The 22,689-nt window shown below is 36.9% G+C and overlaps 2 protein-coding genes across 2 annotated transcripts; both read right to left on the bottom strand.

Annotated features, from left to right (window-relative positions):
* Positions 1-4,649: 4,649 nt before the first annotated feature.
* On the bottom strand, positions 4,650-6,302 carry EV154DRAFT_572204 (uncharacterized protein; the record flags this gene model as incomplete). Its single annotated transcript, XM_051606319.1, has 1 exon — positions 4,650-6,302. One exon carries the CDS (start codon positions 6,300-6,302, stop codon positions 4,650-4,652), a length of 1,653 nt encoding a protein of 550 aa, XP_051450204.1.
* A 12,376-nt stretch (positions 6,303-18,678) lies between these two features.
* EV154DRAFT_572199 (uncharacterized protein) lies at positions 18,679-18,987 on the bottom strand (the record flags this gene model as incomplete). Its single annotated transcript, XM_051606318.1, has 1 exon — positions 18,679-18,987. One exon carries the CDS (start codon positions 18,985-18,987, stop codon positions 18,679-18,681), a length of 309 nt encoding a protein of 102 aa, XP_051450203.1.
* Positions 18,988-22,689: the final 3,702 nt, after the last annotated feature.

Below are 22,689 nucleotides of genomic sequence, written 5' to 3'. Positions count from 1 at the left end.
TATTTCTTTTTTTCTTTTTTTCTTTCTTTTCTTTCTTTTGTTTATAACTAGAAGCCATCCTCACGGAAACGTTCAGTTATACTAGTGATCTTATAGCGTAAATCTCTGTAATAAGAAACGTACCTATTTAAACCAGTCACTACAAAATCTCTTTAAATTCTATCTTTAATATAAACAATCAGAAAACATCCCTCACGGAAACGTTCATTTTGTTTTAGTGATCCTATAGTGTAAACGTCTGTAAAAGAAACATACCTATTTAAACCAGTCACTGTAAAGACCCCTCAATTACATTATTAAGCATAATATTAGAAAACATCTGTAAAAAGAGACATTCCATATTATCTAAGATCCTACATTGTAAACGTCTATCTAAAAGAAACATACGTGCTTCAAACAGTCTTATAATAATAATTTTACTTTCCCTCTTCTTTGAAAAATATCAATTACCCTTTTATTTTCATTGAAGAACTTCTTAAACCCATAACTATAATACTTAAAATCAAGGTCTAATCATCCTTTACAAAACCTGATTTGGTGCTCACTATCAAACTTTAAAACTCATATCTAAATACCACTACTCGGAACAACCAAATTATAATACCATAAAATTTTCAGCTCAATATACAAATAGGCCTTGGACAAAATAATTGACCTTCTGCTATTGCAGTTTTTGTAAAAGCTCCATATATTTTGAAATAACGAACACTACAGGCACGTTTTAGCAATTAAACATCGACCAGTCAACCGACCGGTCAAAAAATAATTTACGAACGGTCAACCTGCCGATCGAAAACTGAAATACAATCGGTCAGCCCGCCGGTTGATAGTTAGAGGACTGTCATCAACCGCCTATGTTTCAGTTGCTTATAATCATGCAAAATGTCTCAGACCATTTTTGAACCCAACTAGCCCATTGTTCCTGTTCCACCTGTTCCCTGTTCTCTGCCTCCTGTCAGACATGTCACTGTCAAACATCACTATTGTATCCTGTCTAACGCCTGTGTTCCAAATAATGTATCCCCGTTGTCCCTTGTGCTTGTAAAACCATTTAACGTGCGTTTCCTTGGTACCTCTGCGTTTGAACTCCCTTATAAAACATTAATAATATCAGCTCATGTTATCCTCTGTACCTATCTGCGAAATTATCTGTGTCCATTCCCGCTACCCCAAAGATGTCCCAAACTAAATATGGCCGTTCCCAAGCAAACTTTATTTTCAAAAACAAATCGCTCGATTTGTAAAAAGGTTTGGTTCCCCCAGTATAAGTACTAGTTTATAATTTTAGTATACTGAGGATAGCAATGTGGCCCATATACAACAATAAATAAGATATGCTAGTTTAGTAATTAGAAATATCATTTTAAGTCATTTCACACTTGTTTTTACTTTTTTGTAATTTATAGCCCCCACCTACGAGGGTATAAATTACTAATTTGTAAATTGCCCAACCCCCCATAAATTTTGGCTGGTAAAATGTTTTTTTATAGTTTAAATTACTATTTTGAGCTAAATACTTTTGTTCCCAAAACGTAAAAAAAGTTTTGCTTGGGAACGGCCTATGACTAATAGTCTGTCTTTGTTAATCTGATCCCCCAACCTTTGTTTACCCAATCTGTCAATAAAGATAAATAACAGCATGTTTATTTATTCTTATTTCTGTATTCGAGATCTTATCTATTTTTCCTGCTCCTCTGAATAAACCGTTTTCTACCTTCATTCCTTTTTATATATGTATTAATACTAATAGATATATAATGTCTGTTTCTTTTGTCCTCACCCTAATAATTATTCTGTTCTGCTCTTGCCCCGATCCACTCCGCACAGGCCTACTAATTGAACAGGTTATCTTGATTAATTTTGTTTATAGCTCTGTTCAATACACTAATACTTGAACCAGACTCCAAAGCAATGACACCATTAGAGCAGCATTGGAATAAACGAAAATGTGGTAGACTCAAAAATGGGTTACATGTTTAGAATAAAAATGTTCCAGTAAAGGTTATGAAAAAAAAAAGGGTTTAACATCTTATAATAGTGATAATAGCTTATATATTTCCTATGAAGCGCTGTTAACCGGATCCATAACTTAATAATAACAAAAAACAGAAAAATAAAAATGTTTGGAAAGTCTCCCTATGAATCAGTATGTGATGTCATTACCCAAAATACGAAAACCTTAAACGGTTACGATACTTTGGAGGGCACTGTATATACGTTTTTGAAATTTAGCGCACGTTTAAGGATGTTCTGATATGATTTGCGACTTACCTTAGATGTGAAATTAGCTCAGATAATCCCCATACAAGTTTAGAATGCTTGAACCATTTCGGAACCGTTTCTAATTTCTTATAATGTATTTTGGTCATTAGTTTAATGTAATCAGGGAACCCTTAAGTATCGGATCTGTAGGGATAACGGACCGGAGTACCCTAAAGTTAACGGATTTTCAGGGATAACGGACTGGAGTACCTTAAAGTCAACGGATTTTCAGGGATAACGGACCGGAGTACCCTGAAATCAACGGATTTTGAGGGATAACGGTCCAGAGTACGCAAACCTATTGGATCTTGAAGGATAACGGACCAGAATTTTCAAATCTGTATGATTTAGGGCCCTCGCAAGCACATCAAACTATTTTTTAAAGATCCCGATTAAGGACATTATTTTTTTTTTTTTTGTGAAAGGTTACAGCTTTTCCAAATAGAATCTTTTAAAATTTTAATAATATATATGGACGATTAATAACAACAGGTGCTCTCAAGGTAAAATTCGGAATGGTGATCGAGCCTTTTTTGGGAGTGTACCCCATTTCTTAAATTAGACAATAAAATAAAATTCAATGATCAGGTGATGACGTGACAGCTTTTCACTTTCGAATCTACTAAAGGACCAACGTGATTTATTAAATCAAAGAAAATAAAAAATAAAATATTTCCTTTTCGCTTATCTTAATTTTTTTAAAGTACTTATTTAACATGAACCCAATTGACGAAACTTTCTTCGACATGATGCAAGAACAACTTTGGATGGAAGATGACGCTGAACATTTCGAAGACGAAGATCAATATTTCGATGCCTTGGTGGACGAAATTAGTGCAATGGACGAAGAGTACGATTTGGAAGAGCAAATGCTTGAACAAGAGGTAGCCATTGCCGAAGAGCGCGTTGTTGCAGACTTTGCCCGCACCCAAGGCAACCAAGATGTCTTTTCCTTGTTTGAACTTTGGATCAGGGAAACAATTTTACATGCAACCACTCTTGTCAACTATGACATTTTTTATTATATTTTTATAAGCAGCCCTTGGATGATGACCAGAGAAGTCCACAGAAGGGTTGTTAGAACCGAGCGTATGGACACGTATGAAACTTACTGGACAATCAAGCACCCTAACCTGTCAGATGATCGTAACAGCCGCCACAGTTATAGAGCCCATTATCGCGTTAACAAGAGTACCTTTGAGTGGCTCGTCAATCGTTTAAGTAGATGTTCTGCTTATCTTGGATCAATTTTGCGAGGTGGATACTCTGTGGAAGTCCAGGTTGCGTGTGTGCTTTGGAGATTTGCCAACACCCATTTTGGTTATCGCATTGCTGAAACACATCTTGGAGTAACTGCCGGATCGTTCAATAATTTCACAAACAGATTTATTGATGCCATGTTGGAGATTACTCCCGAAATTATAACGTGGCCTATCGACGACAGAGATAGAGCTTTGAACAATGCTCGTGAGTTTTCAGAACTTGGTGTACCTGATGCCACGAGACTTTCTGGTGTACTAGGTGCGATTGATGGCAAGCTGGTCGTCATTCAAAAGCCAGCAATTAACGGAAATGCATATGTCGATAGAAAGAGCCACGCATCTATGAACTTAATGGCCATATGCGATGCCCGTACTCGGTTTATGTATGTAAAAACTGGGCATTCCGGTAAGTTCGTATGGAAGGATAAAAAATGATATAGCAGCTTACCGTTTGTTATTATATTAAGGCAGAAACCATGATGCCCGAGTGTTTACTAGCAGTGTGATCTATCATAAACTTTTGTTTGATGCGGCCAGATGGTGTCCCGCAAACACTTATATTTTGGGAGGTAAACTCATTAATCATACCATAGTGTACAAATTATTAATGATGTAACCTAGATTCGGCTTACCCTTTGCTGCCAAACCTCATTGTTCCATTTCATGGCCGACGTGAAAGCACTGCAGAAGAAAAGATTTTCAATGAAATCTTTTCTAGTTCTCGCATAAAAATAGAACATGCATTTGGTGGACTCACATCCCGGTGGAGATTCCTTTGGAAGCATTTGTATATGCTTAGTGTTGATAGAATGGCCAAAACTATCATATCTTGCTGTGATTTACACAACATTTGTATAAATCAAAATGACATTGAAGAGGCAGTGTTGGATGGAGGATTAGATTTCGAGGGTTTTGTGGAGGCAGATCGCCGAAACCAGTATGAAAACGAGGTGAATTTTGAACCCCCTCTTCCTTTTGATGGTACCAGCGCTACCATCGACGCAGCCGGGATGCGCCGTCTTAATGCAATGTCTATCTTAAGAAGAAACAATATCATGAGGGGAACAGATAGACTTTCATAGTTTTCAAAAGGTTTTAATGAATTAAAAATTTTATTTTATTTAATTAATTATTGTTGTCAGTAGAAGATGAACCATTAAGATTGGTATCACTATCACCTCTTCGAATGGCTGCGAATCTATTCAGGATAGTCTCCATATCAGACATACGTCTACGTCTATGCTCTTCCATGTCAGCCTCTCGTCTACTTCTTACTTCTTCGAACATACGGTATCTCTCTCTGGTCTCTTGTCGCCGTCTTGCTTGCATATCTTCTAGTGCAATTTGTCGATTACGACTGATACGTTGCAACATGTTATCAACATCGAGAAGTCTTTGTTCTCGATCTTCCCTTTGTGATGCTGCCATGCGATCCATCATCTCTACACCAAGTTGGCGGGCACGTGCCATATGCTCGTCTGACAACTGACGAGCAGCTTCAATAGGATCAGTTGATGAAGACTGCTCACCAGAAGTTCGACTATTTCTCGATGTACGGGTAGATCTTGGTGGAGGTGGTGCAGAAGAAGGTGGAGGTGGAGGTGGTGCAGATGAAGGTGGAGGTGGAGGTGGTGCAGATGAAGGTGGAGGTGGAGGTTGTGCGGATGTATATGGAGGTGGAGGTGGAGGTGGTGCGGATGTATATGGAGGTGGAGGTGTGGATGAAGGTGGTGGTGGAAGTGTTGCGCCTGTCAATGTTGGTGGTGCTGCGGATGCTGATGTAGGTGTTGGTGTTGGTGTTGGTGGTTCGGTTGTTGGTGTTGAGGTTGGTACGGCTGTTGGTGTTGGTGGTTCGGTTGTTGGTGTTGAGGTTGGTACGGCTGTTGGTGTTGGTGTGGGTGTTGGTGTTGGTGCTGTTGCTGGTGTTGGTGCTGGTGCTGTTGTTGGTGGGGGAGGTGCGGATGCTGATTCAAAAAATGATGGCACTGCAGGTCCTTCGTTGTTGGTAGAATCTCTAGCAGGATATCGATCAGCAAATGCTTTCTGAATGACAAGTTGATCAACTTCTGTAGGTCCCAAGTATGTTGTTTCAGGGCCATCGGATCCAATAGCATTCATCAAATTGGCGTCGTTAAATCGTCTGTAAGATCGAATACCACTCTCTTGCATGTTGATGCTTTCGTAAATCACTTCAGGTTGGATGCTGGGATCATCCTGAGTAATCTTAGCAATTTCCTCGTAGTACGGCATGTTTGGAACAGTTCCACCAACTCCGGTTTCTCTTGCTGCATTTCTTACTCTGGTAAAACGCTGCTTCATGTCTGCCCACTTTCTTTGCATGCTTGTCTCACTAAAGTTGGTCAAAAAAGCCGTGATGACATCAGTGGTAGCATTCTCAGCTAACTTTTCCTTCAGCAAAGCAGCCGAATGTACCCAGATAAGCTGCTTTAAGGCAGTATCGCTTCTTCTCAGCAAGTAGCTGTAGGTACCAGCCATAATTTCGAGGAGGATACAAATAGCTACATCAGGCCATACATTGTAGGACCGTGAAGATAATTGTTCAGGCTCATCGTCATCATCAACGTTGGCGTTACTGTCAGCTTCGGTGTTGCCGTTGTCAACAGGAATGGTGTTTTGCTGAACGGTAGGATCGACAACAAACACAAAAGTGCCAGCGCGTCTGCCACGTCCACGTCTGCCTCCACGTCCATTTCCACGACCGCGTCCACGACCACGTACATTGTTGGGGGCATTGTTATTAGCTTCGGTATTGTTCATAGTAAGGTAAGTGATAAAATGTATTTGACAAATTAAAGGGAAAGAAAAATAAAAATAAAAAAACACTGGATTTAAAGAAGTTCGTTATTTTATCATTTCCTTTTCAAGTAAACTATTTTGAAAACAAGATCACTTTGATCATGTTTTTATTTGATTCCTTATATGTATATGTATTATTTTGCCCAAATTTAGCTCTACATTTCAGAGACTTTTTTCACTATTTTTGTATAAAAAATAGGCTATTTATTTTCGGTTTCCGATCTTGAGAGCACCTAACATTGAATACTTTCAGTGCTAAAAAATCCGAATTGTCCAAACGAAGAATTAAAATCTGCAGGCCCCAAAAACCTTCTATCAGATATTTTAATGTCCAAATCCGATTACTGAAATCACGAATGTTGTTTTATTTTTCAATAAGAGCCTTTTATTTTTATTGATTGACTTTTTTTTTACCATCTCCATTTTATTTTACAGATATGAGTTTCCAAAATTATTCAAGTGCTGACTTCATCAATGGCCAACGCCCAAACCGTCCTGTGGTAAGAGGCCGACCCAGAGTAAACCCTCCGTCTGCTGCACAGATTCCCACTGACGTAACTGTTCCATCCTCTCAACCTGTACCTACCCCTTCTTCTGTACCTGCACCATCTTCCGAACATCTTCCTTCTGCTGGTCCTGTTCCTTCTGCTGGTCCTGTTCCTTCTGCTGGTCCTGTTCCTTCTGCTGGTCCTGTTCCTGCTACCGAGCAAGCTCCTCCTCCTGCTGCTGAACCAGTTTCTGCTGCCGATTCGGTACCAGAGCCTAACACCAACCTTAACTGGGATTCACCAAGCACACATGTATTGATTGAAATTTTTTCTGCGTATCTTGTTGAAGCGGGTGTGACTAGCTCAAATGAGGCAAAGGCAGCTTTAATCTATAGGACAGTAAAAGCCTTCAATGACAACGCAGCCGTCAATGGCCGAAGAGACATCTGTGCCATGACCACTAAATGGCATGCTCTTAATGCTAAGTATCGAAGCAGACGAGACGATGCTAATTCTACTGGTAGTGCACCTCTTCAACACTAGGAGTTTCATGATTTGATGGATCAGGCAACAATACAAATGCCAACTACAAACCCGCCTGTTACATACAGCTCCCATTCCAGAGAAACTGTGGACAAACCTGGTGATTATGCCACCAGAAGACGTGGTCATTCAGAAGTCGATAATGATAATAAAGAGGGTGAGGATGAGGATGAGGATGTCGTTCCTCAGGTAAATGCAAGACGTCCACGTAATGTAAGTGTGTCAATGTGGTTTATGGCAAACCATATGGAGCAAATGGAAGCTCAAAGCCGGGCTGAGAGAGCAGCTGATCGTGCTCGTATGATCGAAGAAAGGAATACCGATCGTGCACGTTTGGCTGCTGAACGAGAGGCAGATATTGTTTGTATGGCTGAAGAAGATGCATACCGACGAAATCAACTGGATCATAACAACGATTACAGACGACAAAATACTGAGTTGTTAAGAGAGGCTACTTTGTCCATGTCCCGAATGGTAGATTTGTTTGCTGCTTCAATCGTTCAAAACAACAATTCCACTCGTGCTCCCACCCCTACCACTACCACCGGCAACAACAATCCCCCTTCTCCCAATCCTTCTACAGATAATATCATTTAAATAAAATTGAATAAAACAAAAAGTTTTCTATACTTATCTATTTCTATTTCTAAGTCTAGTTCCTCTTCTACTTCTACTTCTAGTTGCTCTTCTCCCCCCTCTAGCCGCCCCACGTGTACTTCTACGTCTCATCAATTCCTCAAAAATGGTAATCCTTCTGCTACTACCGCCTACATCAGGTGCGTCTTCATCTTCAGGCACAGCTGCACTATGATCTTGAAGGTGAACAGTGTCGGTAAACCCGGTATCACCAAGGTCGATACACATATTGTGTAAAATACAACATCCGGTAATCACCTCGCTGATCTTCAACTGGTCCAACATGTAAATTTACTTGCCCGTAAATCTCCAACGAGCCACCAACACACCAAAGGCTCTTTCGATCGCCATTCTTGTAGATAAATGTACACGATTGAATGTACGCTTCCGACTGTCTAACACACATTGACTCTCAGTAAATGGTGTGATCAAGTTGGGTCCCAAAGGATAGGCAGAGTCACCGATCATGAACGTGTTGTCAGGAAAGTGAATGTCTGGGGGCGAAGAATTTCACTCGCTATATCACTTGATCGGAAAGCAGCAGCATCATGCCTTCTTCCTGAAGTAAATTTTGTTGTGTTAGCTTTTATATTGTTTCATCGTAGATCATTTTACTACAATACCTGAGTCACCCACTTTAATATACGTGAATCGTAATGCAGAATCACATACGGCAGTAAGCTTCACGGAATAGTTGTTCTTTCTATCCCTGAACATAGCACCCACGGTTGGAGGGAAGGTTGGTCAATAATAAAGTTCTTACCATCCACAGCACCAATCACACCATTCAATCTATCCCCAGTGCTACTCCCAAAACCGACAGCGATTGCATTGGCTCTGATAGGGTCTGATGGCCATGTCAATAAATGACCAAGTTGATCCTTAATTGGTTTGAGTGTTCTTGTGGTGAAGTTGTTATAACTACCTGATGAAACACCCAAAAGCATATACGCTTGACGATATCCGATATGGCAATTAGCCAACCGAAATAAAGCCGTTGCGACTTGGATATAAATCGGAATAGTATTGGGAGCAACAACATTGAATTCTTCGTGTGCCGAAAGCTCGTTCACCAAATGCTCAAAAGCACGCTTACCCATACGGTAGTTGGCGCGATAACTACTGACCTGGTTTTCGTCATTGTCATTGAGGAATGGGTGTTCCAATCTCCAAAAGTGGTATCGACGCGACTCACGTCTATCATCAGTACTAATTACTGTTCTTGTTCTTTCTACATGTTCGCCCATCATGAAAATAGGGAGATTGTTAATAGAAACTCCATATTGATCGCCGTAGTTGCTCGCAATAAAATCATATTGGAGACGTTCTGCTTGGTAAAGTTCTCTACTGGAATGAAGAGTCGTCATATTTTCTACGAGGCGTTGTCCAGTAGAATTAAGAATTTCCATTCTATCTTCTTCGAGAGATTCAGATTCTTCGTTGATTCGAACTATAAGGAGCTGCAACTGAGACACGATAAACGCAATTTGTTGTGGGGTCATCATTCTTAAACTGTAATTTTTATCTTTTTAAAATAATAAAAAAATCGGTTAAACTGAAATTTTGTCTTTAAAAAATAAAGGAACAGATATCTTAGTAATCTGCAAAAACTTTATTATTAATCATTCAAATTGGGTCATTTATAAAGCAACGTCATGGATTTCAGAAAAAGATTTCTTTTGGAAGTCTGAAGTAACCTTTCACAAAAAAAAAAAAAAAAAAAAAAAAAAACAATTTAATGTCCTTAATCACAGTGGCGGACTGGGTGGTAAAAACCCGCAACATTTGGTGGTAAAAACGTCCATTTTATACCACCGAATGTTTCGGAATTGTGGTTCATTTACCACCGGATGTGGTAAAACTCCAAAATTATACCACCTAATGTTGCGGGTTTTTGCTACATGTTGCGTGTTTTTGCCACCTAGTGTTGCGGGTTTCTTCCGCATGTTGCGTATTTATACCACTTCTAGTAGCTACTAAATTCCACTTGATGCGTCTTTTTACCATAATATAGCGTCCTTTCACTCAAAACGTAGTACGTACGTTATTACATCACTTTAACTATATTATTATTGATGCTGATGAACCTTTATACTGTTGTGCAATCAAGAAATACATTATATAATAAAAAGGCAGGGTTTAAATGAAAACGTTTTATTTTATTCAATTTTTATTTTGTATTTTACTTTATTTATTATAATTTTTGTACATATCATCTCCAAATTGATAAGGTACACTTACCTCCGTAATACTTCTTGCACTCACCTCCATAATACTTCTTGCACTCACCTCCATAATACTTCTTGCACTTACTATTAACGGGCCCAATTAACACCATACTAGCCAAACAGCCGTGTATAGATACAGGTAACATTTGAGAGTCCCGCGAGATGTAGTAGTATATAGACCAAATCATTTTATCGGCCTAAAAAAAAATGCAGCCTAAAAGAAAAAATTGCAGCCTAAAAGAAAAATTTACAGCCTACAGAAAAAAATATAGCCTAATTGAAAAATTTTCACAGCCTAAACCTGCTTTTCAAGTCCAAAGACGGCTCGAAATCTATACAACTCTTTAGAAAAACCGTATTGGAAATTCAAATGATAATTACCTTCAGCATATGACAATATATACACACAAATTCTTGGTACTTTAAAGTGTAATGACATAACAATAATTTGTATTTCATATGTCATATTTACCTAGTTTGTATAATCTACGGTATCTATTACTTAAATAACAGCAGTTACAACACGAAGCAGAATTCCGGGCTGCCTTAAAAAAAGTTATAAGAGAAAGAAAGGGAGAAAACTAAATGAACAAATTTATTAATCTATAGCAAATTATTTAAAGTGCGAATCACGCCAAAACATTTTCTACAGTAGCTGATTGTAACACTTTTTTGTAGAAGCACATCATCCATTTTTTTACGGATTTGCTCCTTATTGGTCAAAGAAGAATTATATTCTTCTTATAAAGCTTGTTTGCCTTAAATTAACTATACTCATAAGGTTAATCATTATCCTGCTGGTTCTTTAGCTGATTTGTAAGTTGGTCGTATCTTTTTCTGTAATGCGTAGACAAGTTTTAGTGTAATTAAATTCTTTTCAACAATTGATCTAATGACAGTGCTTGTAAAAGAAAAAAATTTAAAAAGAGGAAAGGAAGGAAAAATAAAAATAAATACAAATAAAAAATTATATGCCGATGGTTGCGTGTTTTATTCACCATGTTGCGTCTTTCCGAAACATGTCGTGGAATTACCCAACATGTTGCGGGTTTCCGTCGATAACCAATCGGTCTGTGAATTACTTGAATCCAACCCCCTTCCTCCCATCAGTGCCAATGTCAGAGTGGTAAATGAGGAATCGAATGTCTCCGTTGGAGAACCTAAGCGTTATTCCCCGATTAAGCGTCGTCGCAATTGGTAAATGACCAAATTATACAGGTCTAAGCTACTTTTTTATTTATCACAATTTTTATATTTTACATTCTTCTATGCGTTTTTTAATTTTATGCCGTTAATCATTTTTTATGCCCTTTTATTATGCCTTATATTTAAATATTTTTCCCTATGAAGTTCGTCTCTCTATGACTAATATATTTCCAAGTCAGGATTGTTAGTTTCTTTATGCTTTTGGTTTTTATAATAAATTTAAAATTTTGAAACTAGTCGATTTTGTTGAATGTGCATAACTTAAAATGATTTTTTAGCCTTCAGCGATGGACTTACTTAAATTAATTGAATAAAACGGAAATGCTTAAGTAATGGGACAACTGGTAATAAAGTTGGAAACCCAGTAATAGTGCCAAATAAAAACCAAAAAATAATTTCAATAAGTTAGATACTTCTAAAGTCATTTCAATGACCCATTCGTGCAAAGTATAATAGTCAAAACCAGTTTTTTTATAAACTTTTCTGGACCGAAATACAATGTGACAGCTAGAAAGAACTAAAATGTAAAGCATAAAGCGATATACATATCCTGATGACAAAGATTTATGGTACCGGCAAAAGGTACTAAGAAGGAGGTTTTTCAATTATGCTCGCTGTCATGATCGTTTCACGTAGATGCATTAATTTAGGTAATTCTTTGCCCGCAACTTTTACATCTCTAGGCTAGCCATCAATCATCAAATATCCGAAGTAAATAAGTAATGACTTACTAAACTTCGTCATTGCTTTTTTTCAAGCGAAACCAATATCCAATCCTTTTACTATGAATATGACAGGGCTTTACCTTTTCGTTCTTCACCCTTCATCAGATATATAATCTAATTACGGTATCACCTCTATTCTTCTTATACACTCTCTCTCACTTACTCTCTCTTTCTTATAATATAAGTATCTTTTATTAATCTGTTTGTGTAGTCAAGTTGTTTTCGGTTCGTCCTCTCTGCCTTTCCGCTCTTGACATTCGCTGATTGTTCTTTAATGAGATAACAAGAACAAGCGAACTATATTATGCAATTTGATAAATATCCCCAAAACAGGGTCATCCACTCAAATATTCCGGTATCCAGAAGATAATTCAATCCTAATGATGGGAGATACATGTTGTAGTTGAAATATAATATACATAAACTTGGGATTTTTTCATTTGAAGTTCCGAGCCTGGTTTACATATCAGGTTTTATCCTATTTTTAATAAAGTTCATCTTTTTTCTGTCTCGTATTTATACTTGCGTCAATCGACTATTTCATCTCAGATCACTTCAGAAATACTCTTTAATAAATTAATCAAACTAAATCGACTATTAACAATTGAGTGTTTCCTATCACAAATGTATATAATAATAATAGCTATCATAGTTTATTTTCTTATTGGCGTTATATATACGTTTTCTGCGTTAACAGTTGGTAATGATGTACACCAAAACGTATTTTATTAGTTTTTATATCATGCTTATACTTTTAATTAATGGATGCTCATACGACAAAATTACAGCCAGCACTGTAGTGAATGAATTTACCAAAGGGCTTTTGGACTTACTTCGAAGATGTTGACTATCGTAGTGGAGATACGTCATATCGACGAAAATTAGAAAGAGAAAAAAAGTAAGATGAAATGGGAATAAAAATCTTTTATATCGAGTTTATGATGGTCGGTATCTCGAGTAACTATAGCAAACTAAGTATTCGAATGAAAGAAAAACATGTCTTCTAACATATATACATCCTGCGATTTTTGCATCTTATCAAAAAGATTGAAAAAAAAATAACAAAGGTGGGAAGTTTGTAAACAAAAGTTTTGTTGGTCTGTTTAAAGTAATGGGTATATGGTCCGTCACTGAAATTAAAGAAATTCATTAATGGAAATTGGGTGACTGTACCATTGAAAGGCCACATATCCATGCAAAAGATTAAAGATGGGAATCAGGTAAAAGAGGTAGTTTTGACAAGTGCAAGCCTAAAAAAGGCATTAAGGGATTTTAGTTCTGCCCTGACGGATTTACACATTTTTTTTACACATTCTGTCTTTTAATCAAAAACACGAAATTTTTCATGAAAAAATAGTGGAGGAGTCGAGTTTTTTTTTTTTCGTTTTCTTCACTTTTTCACACATATTGAGTTTTAAAAACACGAAATATCATGCTTTAATTTTTTGTATTCATGGTAAAACAATTTCAAAATTTTTCTCATAACGATTCGTTGTTCTTTTTGCTTCTAACAAAGCCGGAGTATGCTCTTGTCGAAGCACAATACCTTCCTCATCTTTGCTGTCACTTTCGCCTTTAACAGAAGAAGCAACTTCCTCCGTAACTCAACTATGTTATTGCCCTGTAATGTGTCATGTTCAATTAACCTTTTCCTTTGTCATAACTACAACGTAATTCATGTTAGTATATAACTCATTATGAAGTTACGAAATCAGGAACAACTTCATTGGATCAGATCTTCAAAAATGAATGTCGTTCTTAAAAGTGTATTCAGGGGCAAAATGACAAATGCATTTCATCGGTTCTTGATTATTCTACCGAATGTGTGAAAAAAAATCTGTAAATCCGTCGGGGCAGAACTGAGGTGTTTTAAAAAAAAGAAAATCGGAAATACGCTCATTTTGGCGCTTAATAACATAATACCTTTTCACTATTATTGACATACTTTTTAATAAAATAAAGCTCTGTGTATACATACTACTGTTACGCGACAAATCGAGCGTACTTTCAATTTATCTTCTCTTTTAATCACCTACCAAAGTGCATAACGTCTTTTCGGGCTTGCACCTGTCAAAACTACCTCTTTCCATCTTTTTCTTATCCATAGATCTGTGACCTCTTACTAGGCGCAGTTATCCCATTCTTCTTCATAAATTTATTTAATTTCTTTCATTTCAGTGACTGGATTATATATCCATCACTATAAATAGGCATCCATAAGACCTCTCTTTTAATAAAAATCCTCATCTATTATCTTACTCATATTTCAATACTTTGACCTATTAGTTTTATATATTATTCAGCTCTATTTTCATTCTGATTGATCCCTTGGTTATATATTATCATTGTATCTTTTATTTTATAAGCATATAAGGCTATATTTATTCTCATTTATTTTCAGTTCAACTTCTGATTAAACTAGCTGTGGTGCTCACTTAACTCGCAACTCTAAAGACCTTTCTTTACTAAACCTCTATTCTATTTAAAAAATCTCTTTTATCTCTATTATCCTACTCGCATCCTCTTCTAAAACTACCTTTATTCAAGCATCTCTTACATCATTCGGGCAATATATTAGTCGGTATGTATTTGGTTTGTTTGTATTCTTCTTTTTACAACCCCAAACTCTTTTAATCTGACAAAAAGCTGCATTGTTAAATATACGCGTTATCATTCTCTAAGGATCTCATGGGTAGCTTATTATATTACTATAAATTTTATTTTTTTAAGTTTAAGAGCTTCTTTAGCAGGAGCTTTTAAAATGTAGTTTTCGATTAAATAAGAGTTCTTGACCTCCAGATAATATCTTGACGAAATGAACAAAAAAAAAAAAAGCTAATATTTAACTAAGAAGAGACCACCATTTTCCCTCTTACTTTACTTTAATAAGGAAATGAACAATAGTTTTATCATGATGGCGGCGCCAAATTGTGTACGACATTCACTCATTATTTTTCAGGGCGCACAAACACTGTTTGGTTTAAAACATTTTATGGATTTTAAGCTAAGCGCGACTACTAGAGTTGTATATTAATTGTCTGGACGCGGTTGCATTTATTTTATGATCCGATTACAGCCAGTATCCGGGATCTATCATTAATTGTAAAGGTTTAATTAGGTTTTGACGAATAATGGATGACTTCCAAAATGCAAAATAGAATTAAATAGAATAGACTTAATTTTTTGGGTTGTGTAACGTGGAATTAACCTTAAATTTCACCGCTTAAATTTTTGAAGTTAATTCGACCCCCCTACCCCCCCGAATTAAAAAAAATTAACAAAAAAATCATCTTTCTATTAAATAATTCATTTCTGATAAACGCTAATAACATTCAGATAATAAATATAAGATCTATGAATAATATTTATCAAAACAGTTTATTTATTTGGCTCTTTTACGCTTCTGAGAACCGTCTTTTTTGCCCTTTCAGGAGAAGTAACAGTGAGTTGCTACTGTGCATATAAAACTGATGGGTTTTAGTGCGAACGGAAGGAGCATCATTGATAATAGTTAAACTATCTTGGTTACCGGTGTCTGGATGTATTCAAACATCATTGTCATCTGATAATATAGCTGTTTAGGTAGAGTTTTGCATATATGGTACGGGTCAAAAAAGTTAATTCTATTTTCAGTGTTTTGGAACAGAAGTAAAATTAACTCGGAAATCAAATTTCCGAAGTTAATTCTATTCTATTTAATTCTATTTTGTATTTTGGAAGTCATCCAATTCCTCTCACTCCATCCTACAGTCATTATGGAAACATTCATATCTAAATTCAAGTCCACAAGTGGGAAAAAAACACGGTGACCAACTCTCTCTGCTTTTGTTTATGGTACAAAACTGAGGATACAATTATTTGGTTTCCAGTCACTATAGACGTTTTTCTGGTATATGACAGCTACAAACCGGCCGGAGGTAGTTTCGCCTTTTTCAAATTTTTTAAAAATAAATGGAAAAAACTACTATCTATTTGGCCGATATCTTGAAGGATATCCAGAAAACTTGTCAGTATTACATTACTTGTCATTAAAAATTTACTAACTATATATTGTAGATCCCAACGACAATCTTCAAATTGTGAAAAATGCCCTCAGAATGGCTAAACTTTGGGACGATGGTTGAGTCGGTGCGTATTAATTTAGAAGCCATTCTCTTCACATACATTAACAATCGTTTATATAGATGAGAGATCTGAAAGAGTCGTTCCTGCCAAGAGGGCTCGCAGGGACGAGGCCAGCTCTGAGGAGGACTCGGAAGAGGAACCTCTTTAGAACTGGGATGAGGAGGAGTCCCACTCGGAGTTGGAGGAGGGGTTGGAGGGGGAGGAGGAAGAACGTCTTCGGAACGCAGATGAGGAAGAGTCCATCCCGGAGTTGGAGAGGGAAATAATCAAGGAGGAGGAAAAGGAGAAGAGGGAGAAAGAGTTGAAGAAGCAGAAGAAGAAAGAAAAGTTGGAGGACTTACGGAAGAAGATAAATCTTCTTTCAAATGAGTCTCATCTTGTTAGAATGCCTGCTCCCACCTTCCAGCTTGAAAGGGACTCAAAGAAAGAAGACATGGTCAGCTTCTTGGAGAAGCTGGATGTATACAAGCAGAATGGCATGTTGATGGGCAATTGGGGTAACGTAATCCAATACGCCTGCTACCACCAATTGTTCCTCCTCTTTGAAATGGCCAAGATGCTCTACTGTCACTCGAAGTTGAATGAGGCAATATTAGATAAAATAAAAATGAAAATAAAAATAAAATAGAACTAACTTTTACAATAGTGGGTGGTTTCGATAAAGAAAAGATTGCCGACTGGAAGAATGTTGGGAAAAATGTCCACACCTTGGCCCCTCACAAGCACACAAAAAAAAATTTTAATGGTCGAAATATAGGACTTTTTTTTCGTTGTCCATTTTTTTTTTTTTTTGGTGAAAAGTTACCTCAGATTCCAAAAAGATGTATTTTCTCAGAAATTCGTGACGATGCTTTTAAATGGCTTGTTATGGATGATTAAAATTGATGTTTTCTCCAATTGCTAAAATGTCCGGACCGGATTTCATTTTTTATTTTTTTATTTTTTCTTTTGCCCCCTTTCAATAGTTTATTTTATTTTTTAAGTTACAGTGCATCTGTTTTACAACGAACAATTTTCGTTAAAACGGACATTTTTAGAACTTAAAAGTCGGATTTTTAGGGCCCTCACAAGCAACAAAATTATTTTTTTAAAGATCCCGATTAAGGACTTTATTATTTTTTTTTTCATTTTTTTTGTGAAACGTTACTTCAGACTTCTAAAAGAAAGCTTTTTCCAAAATCAATGACGTTGCTTTTTAATGACCCTTTTTGAACGATTAAAATATAAAGTTCACTCAAAATGCTAACCTATCGGTTATTATTTTTCAAGGACTCTATTGTTTCGATATACTTTTTATTTCTAGAGAAAACAAAATGAACCTATTTCAAGTTGTAACAGTAGTTGCTGAATCGCAATAAAATGTATTTGTACTTAATGATGATATGAATATGATTTTGGAATCAGACATTTCTACACTTTACTGACAGCAAAGTCTCCACTACAGTTTTATTGCATTCTCGATGTTGCCTGTTCCATCAGATCGTGAAACTCCCAATGTTGAAGAGGTGCACTTGTGGTATTTGACAAAATATTACATAGAAAAGTAATGAGATAAAAGTATATTTTTATTAGAGGTAAAAATAGACTAAAAGAACTCTGCTGCTATGAAATAATTGATCCTTTTTACATTGCACAACTCTCCTGAGTTTTAATGATGAGTCAACCTTTCTGGTTTTGGAATAGATCTATACTTTGTTTCCCGCCTTGGGTTAAATGGATACTACTCGTTAGAATTGTTTCCAGATAACGTTGTCCCATATCAGTGGATTGGGAGCATGAGTATGCTAATAAATCTTTAGTATTACGAGACACTTATTTATCAGATCATGCAACGGTTACTGTAAAAGATGTATACTTCTTTGTCAAGTGTAATTGGCAATAGAACATAATAGTTGATCATTTATTCGTTATCTTTGTAATGAATAAATTTCGATCCGAAATATAAAATGTCTTATCGATATTTGTATATTTGGTTGTAGAAGCTAGGTATCCATTAATTCATACACTTTTTCTTTCTACTCTTTATCAGCAGTATAATTATATCAATATATAAGTAAATGAACCATTTATATTAATAGCTGTTCTATTCTCTCTCTGGGTAGCTAATCCATTGAGAGAACTATTAATATTAAGTTTCTCTTTCTTATAATTCTTGATTGATCTGAGAAGTTTCTCTTCTCGATCGGTGATATCGTAACTCAGTGGTATAGCATTCTGTATCCAACTGTCATTCGTATATCGTATTTAGGCCAATCATGCAATCTTTTATATAGAAGTATGTAATCGAAGTAGGAGAAGTTGTATGGCAGTATACAAGCGTATGCTGATATGCAACATCAAAGGTTGTTTTAATTTCATGGTTTATTTATTTAGACGATTTGCTTAATTATTCTTTAAGTGGATCGTACCCAAATACGACAGCACTACCAGTAGAATTAGCATCGTCTCGTCTGGTTTTGAATGTATCACAGAGGCGAATCCACTTGTTATTCATCGCTGCAAAGTCCCTTTTACCGTTGATAGCGTCACTGGCATTAAAAGCATCTTCCGTTGCCTTGTTCAAGTTCAGCTTTGCTTGAGGTGAGCCAATAACACCCACGTTTACAACGTAATCGGAAAACAACTCGATCAAAACGTTGGTGCTTGCCGAATCCCATATGACAAAGTTAATGGTAGTGTACTTTTGGAAAGGCATTTTCTTAAATAAAATTGAATAATTAAGAATTGGTAAAGAAAATCGAAGAAGATCACAAACACAACTCTTTATAAAAAAAACAAAAACAAAAACATTGGTGAGTTCAGTAGCCCAATTTGGCTGATATTTCATCTGATAGAAGGATTCTGGGGTGGTTGGATTTTAATCCTTTATGGGGATATTTCGAAAATTTTGGCACTGGAGAAAATTCGATGTTATTGTTAACCGCCTATATATATCCATTTAATTTTTTATTCATCTATTTGTCAAAATTGTAACCTTTCACAAAAAAACAAAAAAAAAAATAAGTCCTAAATCGGGGTCTTTAAAAAAATAATTTTGTTGGTTGTGAGAGCCCTTAGACTGGTGATTTTCATATTTTTGGACAGAGAAATCTAATTTATCACGGGAAAATATTTAACCGGGATATATCCAATGACTTTTTATGAATTTTTGCATTGTAAAAGACCTCCCGGACATCTTTGCGTCTCCCCACGGTAAATGGACAATTTTGTTATGCCATCTGTAAAAAATTTTGTGTGAAAAAAAAATCCGGCTCTATTAGTTTGTGGAGAACTCTCTAATAAAGAATGCAATAGAGCCGGATTTTGGATACCTGTTGAATTCATCGAGAAGATAGAGTTTTTATTTTTTTAAAAAAATCAGAGCCCCCATATTATACCTGGACTAAATTATTTATCGAACGGCCTCCGGCCGTTCGGAGATTTTTTTAGAAACTGTAAAGAATAGATAGTTTTAGGGTGTTCTGAGGCAAATTATTTAAAATTTTAAAATCTTGATTTTAATTAAAATATTTGACCCCACCACTATGGAGGGGTCAAAATTTAAAAATGTTTTCTGACATTAAAATATCTTTTTAACTTGAAAAAGTACTAAAATCACATCACTAATTTTGTGTGGGAATTCTTTTTTTTCATAACAAATACTAAAAATGTCTTACAACGATAAATTATACTACTACTACCAACTTATTTGCAACCATCGCAACTTAGTTCTTGCTGAATACCAACAGCTCATTGATAGTCAAATAGCATTGAACGAACAGGTGTTTCTTTATTACAGACCACGTTTTTAGATTCGCCCTCTCTCTTTGAGATGACGCCTTTTCTCATTCAAGCTTGTTCTATCAAACAAGATAGACAGTTTATAAGATAAAGAAAAAGGTAATTGTGAGACTGGGTAAATTGAATATCGTTTTATTATTGAATTAGAGGATGGTTTATATAGGAATTGACAAAGTCCTTTCGGTACTTGTCAATTAATAGAGCAGGCTGAGAGAATGTTTTATAATGTGAACATATTGCAGTAAGCATGTGTGGACCATGCGTGCATTGTAAGCTGTGATATTATTTATAAGTTGTTTTTATCATTTGTTAATGCAGATGTTGCGTGTAAACCGCGTGTACGTGAGGTGACACAAAATAACTATTTCGAGTTTCTTCGCTAAAGTAACTCACAGAATAGTGCTTGTATACACTACGAGATATTTGTGTATACAACAAAGCTCAAATAGCATACCCAACTGAACCGGTCAACAATCGCCATTCATTCGCCAACTACCATTACTTCCGCATCTCTGACCCTTTTTTGACTGATGACGAAAATCCACGAACCAGCTATCGCGCCATGTACCGTATGAACAGCACTACCTTCGAAAGGGTTGTAAACGAACTATGCAGAGATCCCGCTTTTCAATCTAGAGCTGTAAACTGTATCCCTCCATACGTCCAGATTTCAGGTGCAATTTGGCGCTAAGCTAACTGTCACGTTGGCTATCGCTACGCCGACTTGACTATAGGAGTCTCTCACGGTAGTTACAGAAACTTTACGGAACGTTTTGTAAAAGCCGTTGCTAACAAATTCAAGCATCTTATCGAATGGCCCAAGGACGAGCAGCGTGTCGCTGCAATCAAACATGGCTTCGAGTATGGTATAGGCCGCACTGTTTGGGGTCTACCAGCTGTTGCAGCTTTGGACGGCAAGAACTTTGTAATTGAATCAAGAACGGAACATGCCGAGGATTGGAGGGATCGTAAGGGAGACTTTGCCATGAAACTTACGGCAGTATGTGATGATAAGAGTAAGTTTACTTACATTTCGGTTGGTGATTCAGGTAATAATCTATTTGTCCGATTGTATGCAATGATGTCGATCGTTTTGACATAGGTCGTTCACACGATGCTGCTGCTATCAACCTCAGCGAGATAGCAAAAGTTGCCTTGGAAAACCCCCAAGAATACTCTCCTTTGAATGGGTATATCCTTGCAGGTAAAATATATAAGCGTGAATAAAATTTTCGAAAAAAACTAAATATGTTTTAGACACGACATACCCATTATCGCACCATATAATTGTGGCTTATCCTGTTTCGGAAGTCCTTGGAAGATCTGATGATGCTTTGGCCAAAAAAAAGTTCAACAAGATCCATTCGTCAACTCGAATGGCCATTGAAAGAGCTTTTGGTATATTTATTTCTCGCTGGAGATTCCTCAGCAAACGTATACATACATCAAGGATACCGGTGATATTGTGGGTATTATAGCAGCTACTTGTATTTTACACAATCTGTGTATTGAGGTGATTGACTCTGTTCTGGAATTAGTAGAAGATAAGAAGAACGATGTGACGAGCGATGAGCCTGCTGCTAGGCCGGATAGTTCTAGTCAGTCAGTCAACAGCACCGCCTATCGGAATGGTCAAACTAGAAGGGACAACATCAACCCCTATATGCCTCCTGAACAATAAACCAGTAATGTTTGTAACAAAATTATATATTTTTATTGATCAGTATTATTATTATTATTTTGACCCTGTTGGTTTCGATTGGCCAAATCGTGAAAGATCGCATCAACAAGTTTTGCCGTTTCCCTGTTACTTTGAGCAAACAGTTCTGCCACTCGATCACTACGTGCAAGTAATGCAGCATTGGCCTCCTGACTATACTGAAGAAAGGACTGAAAGTGGTTGTCCTTTTCCAAAGCTTGAGTTTGTTGCACCCGGTTCAAGACACGCAACATGCTGTTCTCGATGCGTTGTTCAGACGCCGATGGTAACGGCAACATCGAAGCTACTCTTCCTGGGTAGGTTGAAAGCGCTCCGATGCGCGTGCAGCTGGTGCAGATGGTGCTTGTGGTGCTTGTGGTGCTGGTAGTGCTTGTGGTGCTGGTGGTGCTGTTGGTGCTGTTGGTGCTGTTGGTGCCGTTGTTGTTGCTGGTGGGGATGTGGCTGTTGACACACGGGGTGTCTCTAATCTGCGTCTTTCAGTGGGAGGTTGTTCTTGTTCACCGACAGCAAAGATCCCCTCCAAAAGTACATTACCTGCTGTTGCAGGTTGGGTAACCACAGTAAGTAACACATCGTCTGCAGTGTTTGTATGGGCAGTATTTCGGCTAGTACCACCAACAACCTCAGGCTCCAAATTGTCATCATCCTCAGGAGCATCTTCAATTCTTGTTCTGAACTCCCCTGAAATTGAGGAATAAGTGAAAGGTGAAAAATATGAAGGTAAGTCTTTCAGAATGCTATATAACTTGTCATAAATGATAGAACGAGCGGTTGTTGCTTGTCCAGTAGAATTACGGGTGGCGTGATTTCTTTTGAAATCCTGCAAACGATTTGACCACTTGCTTTTCAACTGTTCGTCGGTCGGAGGAGCACGTTTAACATTTCCTGCATGAAATT

Source organism: Mucor mucedo, assembly GCF_025094135.1.
Source record: "Mucor mucedo strain NRRL 3635 chromosome Unknown EV154scaffold_279, whole genome shotgun sequence".
NCBI classification, from domain to species: Eukaryota; Fungi; Mucoromycota; class Mucoromycetes; order Mucorales; family Mucoraceae; genus Mucor; species Mucor mucedo.
Note: the sequence above shows the minus strand (reverse complement) of the source record. Positions and strands in the feature narration are given on the sequence as shown.